The 24537-nt window shown below is 43.6% G+C and overlaps 1 protein-coding gene across 2 annotated transcripts in view; it reads left to right on the top strand.

Moving 5' to 3' along the window:
- The window catches only part of LOC137433895 (protein TANC2), a 471451-nt gene that overhangs the window by 395980 nt on the left and 50934 nt on the right, over positions 1-24537 (top strand). For both annotated transcript variants that reach the window (XM_068126367.2, XM_078785948.1), the window contains 3 exons: positions 1824-2167; positions 13851-13959; positions 20998-21120. In XM_068126367.2, coding sequence (XP_067982468.2) covers positions 1824-2167; positions 13851-13959; positions 20998-21120 — 576 coding nt within the window. The remainder of the gene's footprint in view (positions 1-1823; positions 2168-13850; positions 13960-20997; positions 21121-24537) is intronic.

Below are 24537 nucleotides of genomic sequence, written 5' to 3'. Positions count from 1 at the left end.
CGGTATATCAATCTGGTGAGTTTCTTTTATGCTTCGGTGATTTCTTTGTTTATAGAAGCATGTCACTGATTGTCTGTCGCAGCAAGAAGTCAATAACAGGATTATATCACAGGTGGCGTGACAAAATGTACGGACAGGTACATTTGACGATTGGCTTCACAATCGGGTATATAAGGGTTGTTGCGTTCTGTATTAGTGGAAAACAACTGCTGCACGTCTACAAAAGTTATTGCCGCTTCCCCTGGAGATGGTCCGTCAACTCGACAATGCTGTTTGTCATTTAGTGGTGGCTTTACGAAATTCCGGCATGAAACAGCGTGCTATTGCTTGGCAGTATGGCATCACTCAAGGTCAGGTGTCAAAGATCCTGAAACGAAATGCTCAGAGGGGTGTCGCTACTCCAATACCGAGGTCAGGACGTCGCCGCAGAACCACAAGGAGGGATGATCGCCAGGTGCACCGGTTAGTCCGCAATGGCCGTACCAAGTCAGCTAATCAGCTTAGGGCTGAGTGGCAGCAACTGACAAATGTGCCTGTATCCAGAAGGCTAGTCAACCAACGACTGGTTCAAGCAGGCTATCGTGCCAGGTGTCCCCTGAGAAAGCCACGTCTGACCAGACAACACCACCAGCGCCGATTGCAGTGGCCAGAGAGCACCGTCAATGGCAGCCAGGACACTGGAATCACGTGATCTTCAGTGACAAGTCTAGATTTCTGGTCTATCGTCAATATGGCCGCGTCCGAGTGCGCAGACAAGTGCATGAAGCCTACAACAAAGATTGTATCGTGCCAAGAGTCCAAGCTGGAGGTGGTGGGGTGACCGTTTGGGCTGCTTTTCATGCAGGGGGCAAAACTGACCTGGTTGTTCTGAATGGAAACCTGAACCAGTTCAAGCACAGGGCCATTCTGAAAGAAACATTGCTTCCATTTGTTCGTGCAGCCTTTCGAGGAAACTTTGTCTTCCAAGATGACAATGCACGGCCGCATCGTGCTCGCATGATCCAACACTTTCTTGCTGACCGTGGTGTAGAGCACATGGAATGGCCTGCCATGTCCCCGGATATGAATCCGATAGAGAACTTGTGGGCAGAATTAACGCGTCAAATCGACAACTGGGACCAGCAGCCTGCCTCTGTGCATGAATTGCAGCAGGCTATTGTCACTGCATGGCAAGCGATTCCTGTCCAAACCTTGGCAAATCTCGTGAACAGCATGCCTCAACGTGTACGTGCTCTCCTGAATGCTCATGGGGGTTACATGAAGTACTGAATGTAATTTTACTGTCTGTAATCCCAGTCGTAATTTAACTTTTGTTTTTGTTAAAAAAAAAATTTGGCTAATGTGCAAAATAAAGACATACTTTAGTGTGTGTGTGTGTGGGGGGGGGGGGGGGGGGGAGGATGGATAACTAGAGGGAGATGAGTCACTCACCATCATGCTTTATGCTGCTGTGATTACTTGGTTTGTCTTTGCGAAGTACTTGGCCGTCCTTTTAGTTTTATATGTTTTACTTGTTGCCACCAGTGTTGCAGAAAAAAGCACGATTGTTCGGTTCACCCTCAAGCGATTGAGAGTCATGTTGTGTCTCAGTGATTAATTGTTGATGCTTCTACTGGGTGCTCCATCAATCTCTCAAACATTTAGAGTGTCAATGCACAAAACAGTAAGTGTGTTCGGAATTTGTGGAATACCCTGTGTTTCATATGCTGTTGCCAAGGTCTGACGTGTTAGCCAAGTAAATTTGAAATGCTCAACAGGTAACTTACCGTGATGAGGATTCCCACCTCACGTGCTATCAGTCATCACCTTTTGTTGTTCTTCAGGTGCTACCCGTATCCCTCTCCGAGGTCTTCCTCCTGCAGTGCAACCTACGCTTTCCATCGCCCGTGGCCTTCTCACGCGTGCAGTCTCTCCTGTCCGTGCTGCTCGCCTCACTACGCCCGCTCACCGATGATGAGATGTACGAGGCTTTGGCAGCAGGGTCGATCGCTGATCCGGGTGAGGAACCCGGACCCGAAAGAGACGGTTTTCTTGCAGCTCTAGACAGCCTGTCACCGTTCTTGATGCACCGGCGCGATGGCACACGTGCGTTTTGCCACCCTGCGTTCCGGGAGTGGCTGGCATGGAGACCTGAAGGGGAAAGTGCCAAGTTCCTCTGTGACTTGAGGTACTGCTTTAACCCATTGTTTTGCTTTCAGTTTTTTCACCATTTTTTGGTGTTGAGATTAGAATTGCATGCCCATGTCAAGTTTCAAATTACACTTTCTTCTGGGGGGGTTGTCGGGAGGAGAAGAGTTGGTTGGGGGTTGGGGAAGGAGAGGTTGGAGATGCAGTTATATAAGGGCATGCAAGGACATAGGCATGCACTTAAAGTTATTATTCTGTCCATCGAGACTGTGCCACTTGCATGTAATTATAGCTTGTGTGTAAAAAACAAAAAACAATTGTTTGTCTTCATGAGAAATTGGCATTTATAAATGTGTTATTTACACAAGGTAATCATAATTATTCGTGGCAAAGCACATCCAAGGACCAATAATGTTTACAGAGGCATCAAAATTGTTATTATTTATAAAAATCAAGGCTACTGGAGGGGCGGCATTTAGGAACACAACGCAAGTAAGAAAACAAGGACAAAACATGTTGAAAATGTCGAGTGCTTCCAATGCATTTTTAGGCTTCTGGTGCCACTGGTGTAAAATATAAATAAAAAAACCAAAAAAACATAAACCATCAGCAGTTAACCCTTTGAGTACGGATGCCGTCCAGTGCCGCAACCCGCGAAAAAGTTTTGTGTACGGATGACGTGACCACGTCATCGACTATACCTATAAATAGATTGTCAGTACGTTGTTGCGTTTCCATAATGCCAAATTAATCCCGTGCCGGGGGTATTTTTATCAAAAACAAAATCCCGTGTTTAAAGGGTTAAAAGCAAACATCAAAATTAGAATTGTCAACATTCTCAGGCGAGTGCAATATCTCCTCCGCCCCATCCCCTTCTCCTTCTCTCCACCTCTAGCCCCTATAAAATCAAAAGGAAGACACCAGACGATTGGTTACATATGGTACTTTAGTCGCGAGGGAATGGGGCACGGTATATTTTGGTCCAAGTCTGGATATGTTTCAATGACTTTTCTGGAAAGGTTTAAATTTCGTCCGCTCCGAATCTGGGAGGTCAGCGGTTCAAACCCCAGCCGAGTCGTATCAAAGACTTTTAAAATGGTACGTGCTGCTTCCTTGCTTGATGTTCAGCATTTTAAAGGATAGAGCATTGACAATCCCAATAGGTTGGCATCCATGGGGAGGAGGAAATTCTTCTTTAAGAAATGCCGCACTGAGTGCGGTGAGAAATGCCGTGCCATTTTTGTGACGTCGCTGGTACCCAGTGTCCCTGGAAGTGACGACACTCCCCCCAATCTCAGTTGCTATGTTTGTCTCATCTACGTTTGTCTCTGGCTATATTTGTGTCATGTTTCGTGTATTCGTCTGTATGTCCATATGTGCGAGATGTGAGTGTGGCAGCTCCATTGTGAGCCTTAGATCCTATTATTTTTTTAAAATACAAGGCTCGGCAGGCCAAAACTCCATAATTTTGTAACCAACTTGCTTTTTGTCTCATGTAAGATCGAAATTAAGACACCAGACCAATGTCTACCTGTTTAGTCTTAAAGGGCTTTGTTGAGGTATGTTTGTGCAAAGTCTTGTCTGGAAAGGTGTACATATGCTTTTTGTCTCATGTAAGATCGAAATTAAGACACCAGACCAATGTCTACCTGTTTAGTCTTAAAGGGCTTTGTTGAGGTATGTTTGTGCAAAGTCTTGTCTGGAAAGGTGTACATATAAACTATCACCTTCGACCCATCGCTTCACTGAAGGCTTTAATCGAAAGACAGCGTGTTGCACTTCACAAACATATTGCATACCGGTATCTATCTGTGAATCTCGAATCTCAATAAGGATGTGAGATGAATTGAAACGGAACCTCTGCATTATGCTTAATTATTTTACCATTTCTTCTTCAATCTGAGGAAGAGGTCTTTCAAAACAGGAATACCTGTAATTAAACGGACACGAATTTTTGTTCCAGCTAAATCGACCATTAGCTTTCCAAAGGTACCATTTTTTTATTCTACGGCAGCAGGAACCCTTTAGAATGAAGCGTGACAGATGGATTAATGCTTCTCCTTTTAGTAATAGATGATTGCTAGGCCACAAACTATAATTTGGCATCCAAGTATGAACTTGACCACTTGTCCGATCTTTAGAGGCTGTAGTAAGGTATCGTTTTGCCAAATCTTGTCTGAATTAATTAAAATACAGAGACACAGTTTTGTTTGCCCCAAAACACACAGAGACACAGAGACAATCAATTTTGAACTTTAACCCCTGTATAAGCCCCAAAAACGCCTTTAGTCCCTGATGTTTCTACGCATCCCTGTAGGCCATAGTGACTGCCACAAAGCACCTTTGTGCCAACTTCCATCTATGTTGACTCAGATACAAGTGAATAGCATGGTAAAATGTCTGACTTTTAGTGTTAAATAGGAACGGGAAGCCTAAGTAAAATAAAAAAATAAAACGGGTTTTGGGTCTATTGGACCTAGGTACCTCCATAACAAATTTGAAGATTGGCTCAGAAATGAATGACTGAATGGTGTGTAAATGCAATGGTTGAAAGGAATAAATAAATAAATAAGAAGGAAAGAAACAGGAATAACAACACATCTCTCCTCCAAGAATACCTAACAGAGATTTTCATAAAGGAGAAGAGGTACAGGTGGAAGAGCTTTGGAGACCGTTTTCTAAGAAAGTCCCAAGTCTGTAAGAGTGGATTCACCCTTTTGAATTTTCATCATTCACTCAGAAACATGATGAAGCCCTGTTGAAGGGTAAAACCGAAGTCAGAACGATGAGGTCTGATGAACTGATTGCAGTTTTCAGCACTCCGGTGCCACTGATGATGTAAACTAAACCTGCTACTTGTGGAACTCCAAAAATCCTCATTTCTGACCTCCTCTCTTTTGTACCTCTCTTTCTCTCTCTATTCCTGCATGTGCAATCTCCTTCCTCAGTCTGTTCAATCCCACTCTTCCCTACATGGCTTTAAATTGGCAGTAGAGGACAACTGCAGATCATCCTCCATCACTCAAATCCGATGTACCATACTCTCTGTTGCAGAGTGTTGGTGTTGCCGGAGCAGTTGCTAGGCCAGGGTCATGCATGCTGGGTGTTTTACCATTGCCTTCTCAGTGGTAGTTACGGCAGGAATTCGGAATTTGGCCATGGTGCTGGCAGTAGCTTGCCCACTCTTTGCGAAGGACACCGTGGGATCTTTAACGTCCACCAACCAATGTGGCAGATGGGACACCCAGTTTAAGGTCCATCCAAGGGACGGCACACACATTGATGAATCACCCTGCATGTGAAACACCTAATGACCGTCTGTCTATAACTGGGTCGAGATTTGACACCAGGTTAGACAGCTTTGTCATGAGTGTGCGTACCTCTCGGCTGTCCTGACAAGCCACCTCCATTACTCCTCAGGATATTTTCTCTCCTCGTTAATCCCTCCCAACAACCTCCTACCCCTTCCAAAAGTACCCCTTTCCCACCTACCTGGACATTGCTATGTCGCTGTCCTATTTTTCTCTCCTTTTCCAATTTGTTCTCCTTGCCATGCCCGTGTGTTGTCCCACTGCCCCCACTGTGTTCGTGTTTCCTTCTATCCTCTGTACTGCCAGACAGATGGGAAACACATTATTGCTCATCGATTTATCAATACCAGTACCGGTACTAATTAGTTTTAATCAGTATTTATATGTAAAACGCTGCGCTATATCTGAAGGAGTTAAATGGCGTCTGTAGTCATTTGCAACACAGAGAGCACCTCTTGATATCCCAGTGCATCTAGTCAACAAATTTCTGAAGGATCTCTTGCCAAAACGATCATTAAATCTGATGTGTTGGGACTCCTGCCAATGAGCAGATTTCTACTCTTTATGCTCAAAATTATTTCTCATTGAGTGATCTTTTCTTTCCTATTTTTACTGATGCTATTGCATGCATGTCAAGCATCTGCACATGTCTGTTCACCTGTTTATATCAAAAAGAGTACCTTGTACCTGTTAATGCGATGGAGCTGTGTGACCTGTCCAGAATTTTTTTTTTTTTTTTTTTTTTGTATACTGAATCGAGGCTCGTGAAAGAGCTGACATTTACTTCACAAACAAATCAACCAGACAAACAAAATATATAAAAAGAGGGAGCGGAAGACAAGAGAAGGGGAAGCACACAAACACTTGAGAGCACACAACATTTAAGAGCAGGGAGATGTGTGGGAGGGAGAGGGCTTGGGGGGAGGAGGCATGAGAATGGGGGGAGGGGGTGGGAGAAGTATAAAACACAAGGACACCAAGGACTTCCAGGACAGAAGTTGGTATTTCAAAAAAGTGGAATTTGGGGTGAAATTAACGGGGGTAGAAAAGATCAAGGTTTTGGATGGGGGAAGATAAGAGATGGTGGTGAACAGCTGTTTTAAAGACCTGGAGGGTGGAGTGGGATTGAAGAGAGTGAGGGAGTTTGTTCCAGAGGCGGGAGAAAAGAGGAATGAAGGAGTGAAGGTGAGCAGAGAGTCTTGATTTTGGCAGTTTAACCATAAGAGGGTTGCAGGCAGATCTTGTGCGACCTGCAGGAATATTTGCGGGACAGAGCCCAGAGAGAACTGGGGGGGCAAGGCCAGAGAGGAGTCGGTAGAAGACGGAAAGACCACCAACCTGCCTGCGGTGAGTGAGTGAGAGGCCCTTGGAGTTAGCTTCATCGCGGGAGATTCCAATGATCCTGAATGCTTTGGTTTCAACAGCGTGAAGACGAGCTAGGTGTGAGGCAGGAGCACCAGGCCAGAGGGGAGAGCAGTATTCCATTGAGCTGCGGATGAAAGCCTTGTATGTGGTGAGGAGCTCAGGTGTGCCAAGGAAGGACTTCGCACAATGGAGGATGCCCAGTCGGCGACTGGCTTTGGAGGCCAGATTTGAAATGTGGTTTTCCCACGAAAGATCATGGCAGATAGTGAGACCCAAAAGCTTGAGTGACAGAACTTCTTGGAGAGGATTATTCAGAAAGTGGATGGGAGGGTTGTGCAGTCGGTCTTTTCGGACAGACATCGTAAGAGTGTGAGATTTGTCAGGATTGAAAGACATGTTCCACTTGTTTGCCCAGTCTGTGATTTTGTCCAGGTCTGCAGAGAGTGAGGAGGCTGCAGACTGCCGATCTGAGGGATGAAGAATGGAGCGACAGAGAGTAGAGTCATCAGCAAAGAGATAGAGAGGACTTTCAATAGAGTCATAGAGATCATTGATGAAGACCAGAAAAAGCACAGGGCCCAGAACACTGCCTTGGGGAACTCCAGCCTGAACAGGAAGAGGAGATGAGAGAAACCCATTCAGGGCCACATGTTGACTACGACTAGAGAGGAAGTCCGCCAGCCATGCGTGGAGATTTCCATGGATACCAAAAGAGGTGAGTTTGGTGAGCAGAGCGGGGTGCCAGACCGTATCGAAGGCACGTGATATGTCAAGGGAGACAGCTCTAATTTCCTGTTTGGCATTGAGGACCTCCATCCATTGTTGGGAAAGCAGAAGCAGCATGTCCAGAGTAGAGTGACCAGGTCTGAAACCAAATTTATGATCAGAGATCAAGCCATTGGAGAAGAGGAAAGATTTCATATCTGAAGCAATGATGGATTCCATGACTTTACTGATAATTGGGAGAAGGCTGATTGGTCTGTAGTTGCTGGGATCTGTTTTTGCACCTTTTTGTGCAAAGCGGTGATGTTGGCAGATTTCCAAGCAGGTGGCAGATGACCTTGAGCAAAAGAGAGGGTGAAGAGAACAGAGAGAAGGAGTGAAAGAGCGGAAGAACAGGATTTTAGGACCCGTGGGCTGATGCCGTCAGGTCCAGTTGCAGAATGAGAGTTGAGGGTTGACAGAAACTTTTCCACCTTGTCAGGAAGAAAGGACACAGAGTTCAGGAGCAGCTGGGTACGACTGGGTACGGTGGGTACAGAGAGGGATGGGTTTGGGACACAAGATTTAGAGGCAAGCACAGAGTTGAGGCATTCAGCTTTTTCATGTGCGGAGTCAGCCGTGTGGCCGTTTGAGGTGAGGGAGGGGATGGAGGGGGAACAAACACCAGAAACAGATTTGACCAGACGCCACCAGGATTTGGAAGAGGGAGACAGATAAGAGAGTTCTGTCCTGAGAACGGAGAGATATTGTTTCCTGGCTCTCGTGAGGGTGGACACACACTTGTTTCGGGCTTTGTGAAAGGAAATGAGATTTCCTTCCGTTGGATTTGCTTTCCAGGAGACGAAAGCAAGTTGTTTCTGGGCAATAGCCTCACCACAAGATTCCGTGTACCGTGGACGGGAGGAAGGGTATGACAACTGAAGACGAGATGGGATAAATCTGTGCATGAGAGAGAGCAATTTACTTTGGAAGAATTCCCAGGATGAGTTGATGTCAGAGGCGGCAGAGATTGGAGACCAGTCCAGATGATTGATGGCTGCTTGAAGACCGTGCCAGTTGGCCTGAGTGAAATGCCAGACTCGTCGACGCTGAGGAGGCTCTCTGAGAATGGTCAGAGAGATGTCCACTTTGACAAGCACATGATCAGATGAGCCGATTGGAGCAGAAGAAGAGCAGCAGACATTTTCAGGGAAGTTTGTCATAACCAAATCCAGAAGAGAAGATGCTCCATTGACTGAGATCCGGGTCGGGAAATTGACAGATTGTGTCAGTCCCAGTGAGTCGCAGAAGTCCTTTGCTGAAGAGCCATGGCTGGTGAGAGAGGTACCCACACCCAGCCAACTGGCATGGTGACAATTGAAATCACCACATATGAGGAAGAGAGAGTTGGGATGGGTAGATAGAAGTTGGTCCATATTATCAGACAGCGAGATGTAGATGGAGTCATCACTGTTTTTTGGACGGTACAACACACATATGAACAAAAGGTGGGAGCGAAGGGGAAGCCGTAGCCAAAGGTATTCCTGGGGGTGAGGTGGAGAGAGGGCAGTGCAGGGCGAGTGAGGAAGAGAGTTTTTTAATAAAGATAGCAACCCCCCCTCCAGGACGAGGCTCAGGTCTATCATACCGGAGGAGGGAGTAACCTGGGAGAGATACCAAGGAATCAGAGACATCATGAGGGAGGAATTGTTTTTCCCCTTGAGATGTTTCTCGACTTGTCATGAATGTACTGAATTTTCACCAAGAGTATGGATGGGCCTCCATTGTTATTAGCTTATGTGGAATTGGAGTTCCAGATAAGGTATTGTCATCGTGCACCATCTGTCCGTCCATCAGTCTCCTATTTTGACTTTTCTGGCTAAACTGCTGGGCCGATCTGGCTGAAATTTGGCAGCAAGATTCTACACCTCACTGGTAATGGGGATTGCAAAGCGTGTTCCGGTCACTTGACTTTAAGTAGGTCAAAATGGTGGACTTATTAAATTCCTTCAGAAATCTTCTTCTCCAGACCCACCAGTCAGAATGCTACCAAATTTGGGTTACAACATTAGGCCAGGGTAGGGATGTTAAATTGTGCAGGTCATGCCAATCACATGACCGGAAGTGTGTCAAAATGGCCGACTTAGTAAATTTTTAGGAAAATCGTGTAAATTCCTTCAGAAATCTTCTTCTGCAGACCCACCTGTCAGAATGATACCAAATTAGGCTTACAACATTAGGACAGGGTCCTGATGTTAAATTATGGAGGCCATGCCGATCATGTGACAGAAAGTGTGCCCAAATGGCCGTCTTAGTCAATAATTTTTTTTGGAAAAAACGCGTAAATTCCTTCAAAGATCTTATTTTCCAGACCCACCAGTCAGAATGCTACCACGTTTGGGTTACAACATTAGGCCAGGTCACAAATATGCTACAGGTCCAGTGGTCCTATTTTTAGTAGCATCTGTTAGTTCACGCCTTCTCAAAGCAGACTGACTGCATCATATCTGAGCGAAAGCTGCACATTAGTTCTTCTTTCCCTTTTTTCAGTGATGCAGTACCCCCTGTAGGCTCGAGCAAGAATTTTGAATTTTGACAGGGCAGGGTGTTGGCGATAGCTCACATACTCTTCTCACTGAATGCACACAGACACACAGACACACACACACACACACACACACACACACACACACACACACGGAACTTTGACGCAGGAGCAGGCCAATGTATAAAGTTATAAAGCTCTGTCTCTTTCAACCACTCCTCGTAGCTTAGTCTAGCTAGCCCTGGAATAATATATGGTAACCAAAACTGCATATAATATTCAAGATGAGGTCTCACCAAATTCCTATACAGTGCCAAAACTGCCTCCTTTGATTTATAATTTATCGCCCTACAACCTAAAACCTAACTTACCCCCAACCTGAAACCCTGTTTGTTTACCTATAGCTCCCTGGCACTGTGCTGTCTGCTTACCTCCCTTTTCTATTACCACCCCCAGATCCTTCTCCTGTATGACACACTCCGTGATTGCCCTTTGCATCATGTAATCCCTATTTTCATCCCATCCCATCCCGATCACCTTACATTTTCTTTATGTGAAACTACATCTGCCAATCATTTGATCAATAATTATTTAAAGTATCTAGACTTCCATTAATTGGATTCATCCCCTCTCCCCCTCGTCTGTTATCTAACTTACCTCCAAGCTCTGTGTTGGCTGCGCATTTGGAAAGTAGACTCTTCACCCCACTATCCAAATCGTTGATATAAGTTGTGAATAATAATTGTCCGAGTACTGATCCCTGAGGTACCCCACTACTTACATCCTCCCTACTGGACATCCGCCTATTCACAACCACTCTTTGTTTCCTATCACTAATCCAGTTTCCAATCCAGTTAGCTACCTGACCAGCCCCTCCACCTGCCCTCACCTTGGCTAACAAACTCCTATGTGGAACCTTATCAAAAGCCTTCTGGAAATCCAGATACACTGAATTCACTGCATGTCCCTCATCCACCCAATCAGAAACGAATTCAGATAACTTCAATAAATTTGCTAAACATAATCACCCTTTGTTAAATTAATATTGACTACCTTTAATTCGTTTGTATTTATTTTAATGTTTTATATCTGTCCATTAATTAATATCTCCAACACCTTCCCCATTTTAGAATAGGTACACCGTATCCCTGCGTAAGAGTAAGAGGCGACTAAGGGTTGGCGTCAGGAAGGGCATCCGGCCATAAAAACATTGCCTCAAACAGGGAACCACGATTGTCATCGGCCCACAAGGCGAACCCCCGCTATAGCGGGGAAAAATGGCCTTAAATTTTAAAACGATCATTCATTCATTCATTCATTCTTTCATAAATAACAATGTTACACTTGCTATTCTCCAATCCTCTGGCACCTCTCCTGACTCCAACGACCTGTTGAAGATATCTGCTAATACCACACTTATCTGCTCTGTCACCTACCTCAATATGCGAGGAATCATATTATCCGGACCTGGAGCTTCATAAAACATTAATGTTTCTATCTGCTTCTTCACTTCATCTACACCGACATTTATCTCTTCTAAAAGCCCTTGCTCACCCTCAAGATAGATACTCTCCGCCATTGAACATTCCCCTGACTGTTCGCGTGTAAATGTGGAAGCAAAAAAATTATTTAATAATCCTGCCATCTCAACCTCATCATCCTTCAATTCCCATGTTATTCCACAATGGGCCCACACTCCTCTTAACCCTTTCCTTAACCCTTACATACTTAAAGGATGTCTTGCTGTTATGTTTAATATTCATGGCTATGTCCTTTTCATATTCTCTTTTGGCCTGCTGAGTTATTTTCTCAACTACTCTCTGTTCCCTCCTTTACTGATGTGAGTCAGATTCCAGTCATATTATTTTGTACTTAATGCCATCTGCTTATCCTTAGTTACACGGCATACATCCCTGCTTAACCATCTGGTCTCTTTCTCCCTCTACCTTTACACCTCACTGGAATATGCTTACCCTGCGTCTTTCACATTTGCTCCTTGAAGGTTGCTCTTTTCTCCAATGCAGACTGCTGCCCACTCATTAACCTTACCCAATGTAAAGCTCCCAAATCACTTCTCATATCCTCAAAGTTTGCCCTCCTAAAATCCAATAACCAGCTTACACCACTATCCGAACTTCACATCTCAACAGTGGAGTTGCGCGTACTACGTTATGGTCACGAAAGACCCCAGATGCTCTTCGACTTCCTCATCCTCCACCATATTGGGATCGTTGCTCAAAAAGAAGTCCAACACTGCACTCCCAATCATGGGATTTTGCAAAACTGTGTTAAAATCAATTGTGGACTCGGTCTAAAAAAAATCCTCATCTGCTATGCCTTTTCCCTGTTCCTGGACCCAATGTATTCCGGGCAAGTTAAAATCTCCCATAATCAATGCTCTTCCCTTATCACATGCCCTTCTGAATTCTTCACATATCCATCTTTCCTACCCTTCCCTCTCAGAAGGATCCTAATAAAAGCATCCTCCAAGTATCTTACTAGTCTTCCAATCTCTAATTTCTATCCACACAGAATCCTCTCCATCAATTCCCTCTTTAGTGTCATGCCTTTCTCTCGATACAATACTGTCTTTCACCTAGATTGCCACATCTCCTCCACTTTAATCTCCCCTATGCAAATCACATAAAAGTCAGGGATGACAAATGAAGCAATGCCATTATACAAATGCTAAAAAAAAATTAAATTGAGTTTTTTTTACGTCTGGTAACGTCAGACCTATAAAGCACTTCATTGGTGCTGATAATAATAGAAAATACGACCACTGGACCTGTAGATTATCTGGGCATTGGCCTAATGTTGTAAACCAAACGTGATAGAATTCTGGCTGGAGTCTCTGGAGAAGAAGATTTTTGAAAGAATTTACACGATTTTCCAAAAAAAATTGACTGGCGGCCATTTAACACATTTCCGGTCACGTGATCGGCATGGCCTCCGCAATTTAACATCAGAACCCTGTCCTAATGTAACCTAAATGTGGTAGCATTCTGACTGATGGGTCTGGAGAAGAATGTTTTTGATGGAATTTACTAAGTCGGCCATTTTGACCTACTTAAAGTCACGTGACCGGAACGAGCTTTGCAATCCCCATTACCAGTGAGGAGCGGAACCTTGCTGCCACATTTCATCCAGATCGGCCCAGCAGTTTGGCCGGAGAAGTAAAAATAGGAGACAGACGGATGGACGGATAGACAGACAGACAGACGCACGGACGGACGGTGCACGAAGGCAATTACATTCCAAGATGTAATTCCAATGTAATTGTAATGTAATTCAATGTAATTGTAATATGTAATTCCAATTCCAGATAAGCTAATAATATATTCTCCCTTGCAAGCACCTTAAACACAGGAGGCCATTAGGCCCATAAACGCCTGCACTATGATTGCAAAGATGTGGTTGTTTGCCCGTGATCTATTCTTTATTAATGTTGAGCATCAAGCAAGGTAGCAGCACTACCAGGGTTCAAACCGCCGAGCTCTCAGACTCAGAGCAGACGCTCTAACCATTACAACACCAAGTCTGGTTAATGTTTTATTAACTGTGTTTCTCTGAAATAGCATTAAACATTACAAAATAGCTCGATTTTAACACACTCTGCATCGATATATTTTCCAAAGCCGAGACATTACAATACCGTATCTAAGCGCGTAGTTTGTCACCTATCATTAAGACGAACAACTCTTAGTTTACAAATACATTTTACTTTTACATGCTTGGCCTTTCCGTTGATGCTTCCAAAAGTCTAATGGAATAGCTGTGCATCTTGTGTGGCGATGTAGAATGGGGCACGCACTCCTGGCATCTGCTCTGTCTCGGCGTGAAGGAGCCCTGAACCGACAGCAGGTTATGGAGTTGGGACACCATATCCTGAAAGCGCATATCTACAAGGTATGATATACAGAGTGAGTCACCGTTATTTTCACCTCTTGTCACCCTACATTATCACACGGGCCTGTTTGACATTTTATATTTGAACACTTGGCCCATGATGCTGAGATCCCATGGTTAAATCGTATATGCTGGGTCCATTTTCACCAGCATTTTATTTATATACCAGCAATGCTACCCGGCGAAGTTGGGCAATGGCGGGTCTTTTACCGACCTTAGTTAAAAACGCACCAATTGTCCCGATCACCCCAGATCATCACACCTTAATTAAATGAGATATTCAAAATCTGTTTCGTTGCCAGACAATTGGAACACACTCTCTAAACAACTATGTCGGGTACGGATCAAAATCGGTTGTTTTGATATTTTGCTGGGTGTATATTCGGAGAAGTTGGCGAAGGTGGTAACCTTTCCTATACTCTCTTGTTTCACCTTTGCAAGGTGTTCTTAGATGAGCAGTAAAATTGCCTTTAAATTGATGTATCGGTTGTGTTTGCACTCTTTTCGTTTTTTTGAATAAATAGCGAATAGCACACTTGAGAGGTCACATGACTCCTTCGCCGATCTTACCGGTCGTTGTAATGTCCTAATTAACAGTTATTTTCACATCTGGTGCTATATTTGATGATCGGAGCTCACCCTTTCACCAATTATATAGGTATCCGGATTGAAATCTGAAAAAAGTTGGCCTTTTTATAAAGCATTGTATACATGGACCTACCCTCAGAGGTGACGACAGGTGGTGGCTCGGGTGTTTATATGTTATGAATTGTGAGAAAATCACTGGTTAAAACCTCTAGTAAGGTGCATCATGGTAAAAAATGTGATCCGATAAAGTTTTGGTACGATTAACCTTGGGAGTTTAGAGGAGTAGTGTCACAAGCAAACAAACAAACAACTTCTCATTCGCTTTTATATAGATGTGTCAACTTCTGTATGTGGTACGTCAATATTGGGGAAAAAATAAATCGTACTGTAATTGATTAAACCAGAATGGGGACGTCAAACTGAAAACATGAATGGAATTTTTGCCCAATTCAAGAATTTGATGGACTAGGGGGCCTATTGGACCAAATTTTCATTGTTCTTCACCACTTTGTAGCATACCTACCTGCCGGACTTGGGGTCTTTTTGGGTCCTCGTAGGCTTTTGGGTGCTCGGAGACTTTTGGGTCTTTTGGATCTTCAGAGTCGATCGGGTCCTCTGGTTCTTTTGGGAGTTTTGGGTCCTCAGGGATTTTGGGTCTACTGGGTCTACTGGGTCTTTAGGAGTCTTTTGGGTTCTCAGGCACTTTTGGGTCATCTGGCTCTTTTAGGTCCTCAGGGACTTTTGGGTCATCAGGGAATATTGGGTCTTCTGGATGTTTTGCATATTTGGGGTATTTTGGGTCCTTTGGGGTATTTTGCGTTCTCGGGGACTTTTTGGTCATCTGGGTCTTTTGGGCCCCTGGAACTATTGAGTCATCTGGGTATTTTGGGTCAACAACAACAACAACATGCATTTTAAGGCTATTTTCCCTGCAAGAGCGGGTGTTAGCCTTGTGGTCCCCATGACAATCTTCTCCATTTTGCCCTATTTTCTGCATCTCTCCTTGTTAACCCCCTTGCCCACATTTCTTCTTCCACCATCTTTAGCCAAGTCTTTCTCGGTCTTCCCCATCCTCTACTTCCTTCAACATTCATTTCCATCACTCTTCTCAACCAGTCACTTTCATCCTTCCTCAACACATGACCAAACCATCTCAACCTGTTCCTCTTCACAGCATCAATCACAGGCTCTATTCCCATCATCTTTCGCAATTCATCATTTGTCTTCCTCTCTCTCAACGATACTCCACACATCCACTGAACCATTCGCATTTCCACCCTTTCCAGCCTTCGTTGCTGCTCGACGTTCATTACCCATGTCTCGCTCCCATAAATCATAACACTTCTCACACATGCAGCATACACCTTTCCCTTCAGCTTCAACGACACTCCCCTCCTCATCAGCTCGCCACTCAGTTCCCTAAACTTCTTCCATGCACATCTCACTCGAGCAACCGTTGTCGGGTCTGATCCACCTTCTCCATTCAGCATGTCTCCGAGGTAGCAAAATGTTTTCACACCTTCCAGCTTCATGCCGTCTCCAAGATCCAACTCAACATTTCCTCCATCTGCAGCTCCCTCTGTGCACACCTTACATTTGAATGTAGCTGCCACACTGGTTAATGACCCTCTCACACCACTGCATTTTTGATGAACCCACTCAGTGCACATTGTACATTGAATGGAGTTCACTCTGACACCCTTCCTGCACACACCACGGCCACTTCCCAGTTCTTTCCACCTCACCACATGCTTTACCACTTGCCATCACCTTCGTCTTTCTGATATTCACCTTCAGACCTTTTGTCTCCATACATTCCTTCCACTTGTTCATCTTTTCCTTCAGTCCATTCATACTTTCCGCAATCAACACCAGATCATCTGCATACAACAACTCCCACGGTAAACCGTGATCAACTCCCACGGTAAACCCTCCTTTACGTTCTGAGCCAGCACTTCCATGACAGCTACAAATAGTAGTGGACTTAGTACCGACCCCTGATGCACTCCCACCTTCACCTCAAACTCACCACTGTTCCCGTCCTTCGTCCTTACAGCTGTGCGTGCTCTTTTGTACATTGCCATCACTACTCTGATCAACCATTCCTCCACTCCTAAATTCCTCAATGCCCATGTCAATACTTTGCGTGGAACCCTATCGAATGCTTTCTCCAGATCAACAAACCCAAGAAACAACTTCTTCCTCTTCTCCATGTAGTCTAGTAGGAAGACTAGGTCCCCCTGCACCCCCCGGAGATATACTTCTAATCAGTGTTTCTAGATTGGAAAAAATGTGTAGAAAATGACTAGCTATGGCCCCAAGCTGAAAAAATGTCCCACATACCATTTTTATGCAAATTACTGCTGCCATTATCAAAAAAACGATTTTTGACATATCTCAGCCAATATTGCAGATAATTGAAAAATGAAGGTGTCTAGACCCATGTTTTGAAGGGCATAGATCATGATAGAACTATTCATAACATGATTACATGTGTCTATGGTATACTAGTATGCTAATTAGTGCTTTATTTACAAAATAATCACAGTTTTACGAAATAATAGACTCATATTAAGGTCCGTCTACACAGACGTTAACACAAAGTTTTATTTTTCTAAATACCCTGTGAAATTCACCGAATGCCCTGTGAAACCTGGGATTCTTCTCCAGCTTTTTCAAGGGCCCGACTTTTCCCTTCCCTTTGAAGGCACTGGTGCAGTCTTCTCCGCTGAACACATAGTACCCCAGGAGAGTGGCACAGTAGTCCTCTCCCAGGGATTCTGCCAGCTCAGAGACGTTGACAAGTTGGCGATGCTTCCCTGACCCTGTATCCAGGTACACCGTCAGCTTGATGTTGTGGGCATGGTGGAGCAGGATCAGGAGGATGTCTGTGTCCGGTGTTCTGACTACAGCGTTCTTGTATCCGATGGTAGCAGCATGATGGAGGTACAGAACCACCCTGGTATCAGTCTCTTCCTGGTTGCTGTAGATCGTGGGGAGTTCACGTACCTCGACCTGAAACACAAAAAGGCACCGCATTTCAATCACCAGTCACTGCCAGTTTCAGTATATCTCCGGGGGGTGCAGGGGGACCTAGTCTTTTTTTGATAATGGCAGCAGTAATTTGCATAAAAATGGTATGTGGGACATTTTTTCAGCTTGGGGCCATAGCTAGTCATTTTCTACACATTTTTTCCAATCTAGAAACACTGATTAGAAGTATATCTCCGGGGGGTGCAGGGGGACCTAGTCTTTTTTTGATAATGGCAGCAGTAATTTGCATAAAAATGGTATGTGGGACATTTTTTCAGCTTGGGGCCATAGCTAGTCATTTTCTACACATTTTTTCCAATCTAGAAACACTGATTAGAAGTATATCTCCGGGGGGTGCAGGGGGACCTAGTCTTTTTTTGATAATGGCAGCAGTAATTTGCATAAAAATGGTATGTGGGACATTTTTTCAGCTTGGGGCCATAGCTAGTCATTTTCTACACATTTTTTCCAATCTAGAAACACTGATTAGAAGTATATCTCCGGGGGGTGCAGGGGGACCTAGTCTTCCTACTAGACTAATGTACTTATCCTGCAACTGCCTCACAATAAAGAGCGCATCTGTCGTTCCTCTTCCTGGCATAAATCCAAACTGCATTTCGTCGATCTTCACCTTCTTCCTTATCCTCCTCTCCAACACCCTTTCCAATACCTTCATTCCATGCTCCAATAACTTTATCGCTCGGTACGAGCCACACTCCAGAGGGTCACCTTTCCCCTTGTATAAAGGGACGAGGGTACTCAGTTCCCAAACCACTGGAATGCGGCCTTCTTTCACCACCAGATTACAGTTCTCTGTCATTCTCTTCACACCCCAACTTCCTGCTGCTTTCAACATATTTCCCACAACTCCCATCGGCCCTCCCGCTTTTCTATTCTTCATTGCTTTTATCGCTTCCTCAACTTCCTTCTCAGTTATCTTCTCTACCGGTCCTAAAACTGGGTTACTCTCTGTGTTGCCATCCCATTCATTCTCTGTATTCAACAGCATTTCCATATATCTTTTCCATCTTCCTTTAATTCCATCTGGGTCCACAACGATTTGTCCCACTTCATCCTTCAAGCAACTCACCCCCATCACATCACACCTCTCTTTCGCTATCTGCTTTGCAATCCTGAATACCACTCTCTGACCCTCTTCCGAATCCAAGCGTTCTCCGAACATTTTCCTCCATGCCTCCTGCGCCTTTGCTACCTCTTTCTTTGCAGCCTTCTTGGCTGCCTTATAACTTTCATGCTCTGCTTTTTCTGCTCCCTTACCCTTCGGCTTCTGCCACTCCTTTAACTTCTTCCTCTTCTCGTCAATCCTCTTTCCAACTTCATCATCCCACCACCATGTTTCCGAGTGCCTCGGTGGTCCCTTTGTCCATCCACATACCTCACCAACGGCTCCCAACAGACTATCTTTCATTGACATCCAACCACTTTAAAGCTCAACCACATCATCCTCGACCCGACTCAGCCTCTCTTTTAATGCCTCCCTTACTGTCACCTCTTTCAACCTCCACACCTTCATTCTCGGTTGGTACTTCACCCGCCGAGCTCTCCTCGCACCTTTCACCCTTTTTTCGCAGACAACCAAGTGGTGCTGTGAAAGAGCCTCCTCCCCCGGGATCACCTTTGTGTCCCGAAGGTGCCCCCTATCTCGCCTACGCACCATCAGGTAGTCAACGGTTGTCGTCGACCCACCTGACGTGTATGTAACAAGCTTATTATCCTCTTTCTGGAACTGAGTATTACAAATCAACAAATCAGCTCCATCAGCAAACTCCAAAATCCTTTCACCTTCTCCATTTCTCACACCATATCCGTAACCTCTATGAACTCCCTCAAAACCGTCCATACTCCTTCCCACATGTCCATTTAGGTCTCCTCCTACCACAACAACTTCCTCATCTTTCACGTTTTCCATCAGCTTCTCTATCGCACACCAGAACTTGTCCTTCTCTTCATCGCTCCGACCAACCTGCGGAGCATATCCCGAGATGACGTTCACCAAGAGCTTTCCAATCATCATTTTCACCATCATCAACCTATCACTCCCTCTAGTGACACTCACCACACTGTCTACAAACTCCTCAGAAAACAGGACACCAACACCATTCACGCCCTCCAGGCACCCTTGCCACACAAACTTGTATTTCTGTCCCTGCCTACCCTTCACCATTCTCACACCACTCCCCTTCCATCTCATCTCTTGCACACAACATATGTCCACTCTTCTTCTGATCAATACTTCCACCACTTCTCCTGATCTCCCTGGCATTGTCCCTACATTCCATGTCCCAAACCTCAGAAACCGATCTCCACTTCGGGCTGTACCCTGCCCATATGTAGTTGTAATTGTCATGGTTCTCTTTTTGAGGCAATGTTTTTTTATGGCCGGATGCCCTTCCTGACGCCAACCCTTGGTCGCGCTCATCGATGCGCAGGGATACAGTGTGCCTATTCTGAGTCGGGGTACACACCGTGATCATTCATCCCAGCAAGCTGGTACTCAATTTGCCGACCTGGGAAGGATGACAGGCTGAGTCAACCCCCCTGGCGTTAATTCAGCGATTGACCGGGATTCGAACCCAGGATCCTTGGATCCCAAGCCGTCACCCTAACCACTAAGCCAACACCAGGCTATATATAATAAAATTATATAATATTATATTATTACATTATAATATTATTATATATATATATTATATTATATATATATTATTATATATATTATTATTATATATATTATATTATATATATATATTATATTATATATATTATATATTATTATATTATATATATATTATATTATATTATATTATATTATATTATATTATTATATACTACATTATATAATAAAATTTTCTCCCATCCGGATCTTCATATTCTTCACCATTGAGGAATGGGGCCAAAAACAATATATAACACGATATTTCAAAACGTTGTGGATGAGTTATGACAAAACTTGGTGGATGAGTTGGTTAGATGACAATAACAAGCAGATTAGATTTTGGTTCATGTCCGAATCCAGATCCGGCCTATCGGTGGGATCCAAAACATAAACTGTTCAGCCTGGTGGAGCTTTGCGCTCTACGGAGTTCTGTTTTGTTGAGGGCTGTTTTCATGTGGATAGTATGAAAATAAATGGACAACTTAAATTTTATATTTAATTGTTTTGATGTTGAAAAAATGAAATTATTTAATTTGCTACAACTACTTTTTTTAAATCTCTGGCAATGTCATGTCTGGTCAGCTGAGCCTGGTTTGTTGATAATGTACAGCTGAGGTTGCCTACCCTATTTGGTTCAGTGGGTTGAATTTGTCATTCAACCATACTGTCCTCAAGACGATTATTATTCAGCTGGCAGAGCACAATTTTTGATATGGTCACTGTGGTCTATTATACTGCAGGGTCTGAGCAAGAAGCTGGGAATGTCCTCGGCCATCTTGCAGGCTGTATGGGTCAGTTACAGTAGCAGCGGGCTCTCGGCTGCTCTTGCTTCTCTCCGAAACCTCTACACACCCAACATTAAGGTACAGCACCAGGAAGAGATAACCCATTGCATGTTCACATCATGCGAGTCGTGCTTCCTTCCACATGATGCATTGTGTATATACTTTGTTTATCTTGTATGTGGGTTATAAGAGTTTGAAAGCCACAAATGTTGTTGACAAAATATTAGCTCAAAGTTGAAGATTTAGCTTTTTATATTCTGGCACTTTTGGCAGCAATCCTCCATGGAGGATTAGACATCAGTGCTGCACCATTGCACTTTTTCAGCTCCAATTGATTGTATGACCGAGCTCTCTATGGTACTTTCTGCAATAATCTGTAGCTAAAAGCAGGATAGCACGAGGAAGAATATAAATAGGATAGAATGTGTCGTTGGTTATCTCCATATGCCGGTTTCAGAAGGTGGAACAGAAGGTATTGAAGTCTCCAAATCCGTTTTGATAAGGTATCACGATTCTTGGACCAAGCTGCGAAATTTTCTTCTTACCTCCGCCACCAAAGGTGGATGGAGGTTTTGTTTGCACCCCTGTCTGTCTGTTTGTTTGTCTGTCCGTTTGTGAACAAAATATCTCAAAAAGTTGTGGACGGATTCAGACGAAATTTGGCAGAGATGTAGCGTATGTAACGAGGAAGAAATTATTCGATTTTGGTGAAGATCCGGATTCAGATCCGGCTAGTATAATTTTTTTTAATGATTCTTCACCATTGAGAGAAAGGGCCAAAAAGATACATAGCAGGATCTCTCAAAAAGTTATGGATGAATTTGGATGAAACTTGTTGGGCCGGTTGTGTGTGTGACAAGGAAGAATCTATTCAATTTTGGTGAAGATCCAGATCCGGCTAGTATAATTTTTTAAGTGATTCTTCACCATCGAGTGATATGGCCAACCAGGTGGAGGTATGTTCTCTACTGAGTGCCGTTCTAGTTTTCAAAGTTTCTTTCCGAGGGCTCTTTTCATCATCGTCATCGAGCCCCGGACAGCTTCCAACACCAGTTTCTTTGTCGTAATATTCCCAGGGATGGTCGATATGTGGTTGGATAGTCAAGGATATTTGTTCTCCTCACTGAAACCAATCAGATTATAGAATGGGTGTTTGAGTGTGTGCGTGCATGTGCTGTTTTGCTACAACAGAGCTTTCGACACATTTTTCACAAATCCTATGTGTATTCAGCCCATGGAACATATGGTGAACGAGTGTGCCCACTCTCTGTGCTCATTCTGTTTGGCGTATTGCTTCTTGAGTGGCATAGGTTTTGTGACTCCTAATAATGGCAAGTAACCCGAGCGTTCTTTGTTTGCCGCGCATTGCGCTCATTGCAGCAGAAACGGGATCAGAGCTGTAAATGTTATAAAATGTCATCAGGACCGCATTAGTCGAGCGGCGCTGTTCGGCTATCACAGAAATGCCACCCGCATGCTAATGCGGCAATAAAGGCGATGGAACCGGAGCTGCGGTGTGGCAAACACGACAGATACCGCAGTTGCCCTTTACCAGGACTGCGACTGGATGATTCATTTACACTTACAAACGGCCAAATCACCCAAGATGGCACGCGACACAATCCGTGGCCTTCACGTCAGGCGCTTTCTCGAGCTTGATTCTCCTACTTGCTGGTGAAGTGGTTTCAAATTGCTCAGAATTATTTGTCCTATTTCTCGGGTGCGGTCGTATGGTGGGTGGCTTGCGTTTAAAATGTTTTGCCAATATAAGAACCAAAATCGAGCATTCATTTTTGTTATCGGAGCAATGCACCCACTGTTGAGAAATCCCTTGCAAACTCAAAGGATTAAGAAAACTATTCACGGCGAGTTTTGATAACTTGATTTCTGCCCTCATTGACGACGAAACTAAACTTTGTTGTTTAAATATCTCGGATGACCCAAAAATGATGAGGTGATTGTTACCTTCTACCAGTGTTAACCAACCCCGGGTAGAAAATCCGATAGAAACCAATAGAGACCAGTAGGACATTTCTGTGGGTCTCTATTGGAAGTCACGGTTTCTCTTGGTTTCTACAGGAACCAGTAGAGTTTCGAGTAGAAACCAAACCAGGTTGAAACCAATAAAAAACAATCGGAACCTTTAAGTTGAACCGGTCCTGAAAAACCTTTAGGGTTAACTGGTCTGAAAACCCATAGACCAACCAAAATACTTTAATTAGCCTGTCCCCTGCGCAGCAGGAGTGTGTGTGTGCGTGTGTGCGTGTGTGTGTGTGTGCGTGTGTCTCCGTGTCTCAGTGTCTCCCCATCTGGACCGTAACATTTTTACCATTTCAGTTTTGTCATCAAATTTTCACCAAACCTTTATTATGATAATACAGAGAAGGCAAATTAATAATTTTAGCCAAAGGCCAAAGGTCATTATCACATAAAATAATAACTTTTCATCAAAATTGACCTGAAATTTCAATTTACCATTTGCGTTTTGCATTAAAATTTTCAACAAAGCTTAATTATGATAATACGGAGAAGGCAAATTAATAATTTTAGCCAAAGGCCAAAGGTCAGTGTCACCTAAAATCATCAATTTTTATCCAATTGACCTGAAATTTAAATTTAACATTTCAGTTTTGTCATAACATTTTCAACAAAGCTTAATTATGATAATACGGAGAAGGCAAATTAATAATTTTAGCCAAAGGCCAAAGGTCAGTGTCACCTAAAATCATCAATTTTTATCCAATTGACCTGAAATTAAAATTTAACATTTCAGTTTTGTTATCAAATTTTCAACAAAGCTTAATTATGATAATACGGAGAAGGCAAATTAATAAGTTCATCCAAAGGCCAAAGGTCAGCATCACATATAATCATCAAGTTTTTATCCAATTGACCTGGAATTTAAATTTACCATTTGAGTTATGTCATCAAATTTTCAACAAAGATTTATTATGAGAATGTGGAGAAGGCGGATTAATAATGTGGTCAAAAGGTCAAACAAAGGTTAGCGTCACACAAAATCATCAATATTCATCCAATTGGCCTAAAATTTTAAGAATTTGCATGTTGGATAACCGAATTGAAAGTTAGAACCTGATTTTTTTTTCGATCTAAAGCTCACAGGTCACTGCAGAAAATCATCAATTTTCATTTTGTATTTTTACGGCGTAGCCCATAGGGCAAAGCAGTCTAGAACAGTTTGTCCGTCCGTATGCCCGTATGTATGTATGTATGTATGTATGTATGTGTATATATATATATATATATGTATGTATGTACCCTCAAACGTATACCAATCAGAGCTGAGGATCTGGTCACATGCCAGGGTGATGTGATTACAGCTGATGTCATTACGACGTACAACAGCTGACTCTCCACACTCTGGCATTTTGATTCCAATGTCGTTCATGCTGAACATATCGTTGAACCTGTCATATATCACAATCACCATGCTCTACCTTTACGTTTTTCATTCAGTGTGAAATACAAACAAAG

Source organism: Myxine glutinosa, chromosome 10, assembly GCF_964187855.1.
Source record: "Myxine glutinosa chromosome 10, kmMyxGlut1.1, whole genome shotgun sequence".
NCBI classification, from domain to species: Eukaryota; Metazoa; Chordata; class Myxini; order Myxiniformes; family Myxinidae; genus Myxine; species Myxine glutinosa.
This window is presented reverse-complemented; position numbering and strand designations above follow the sequence as displayed.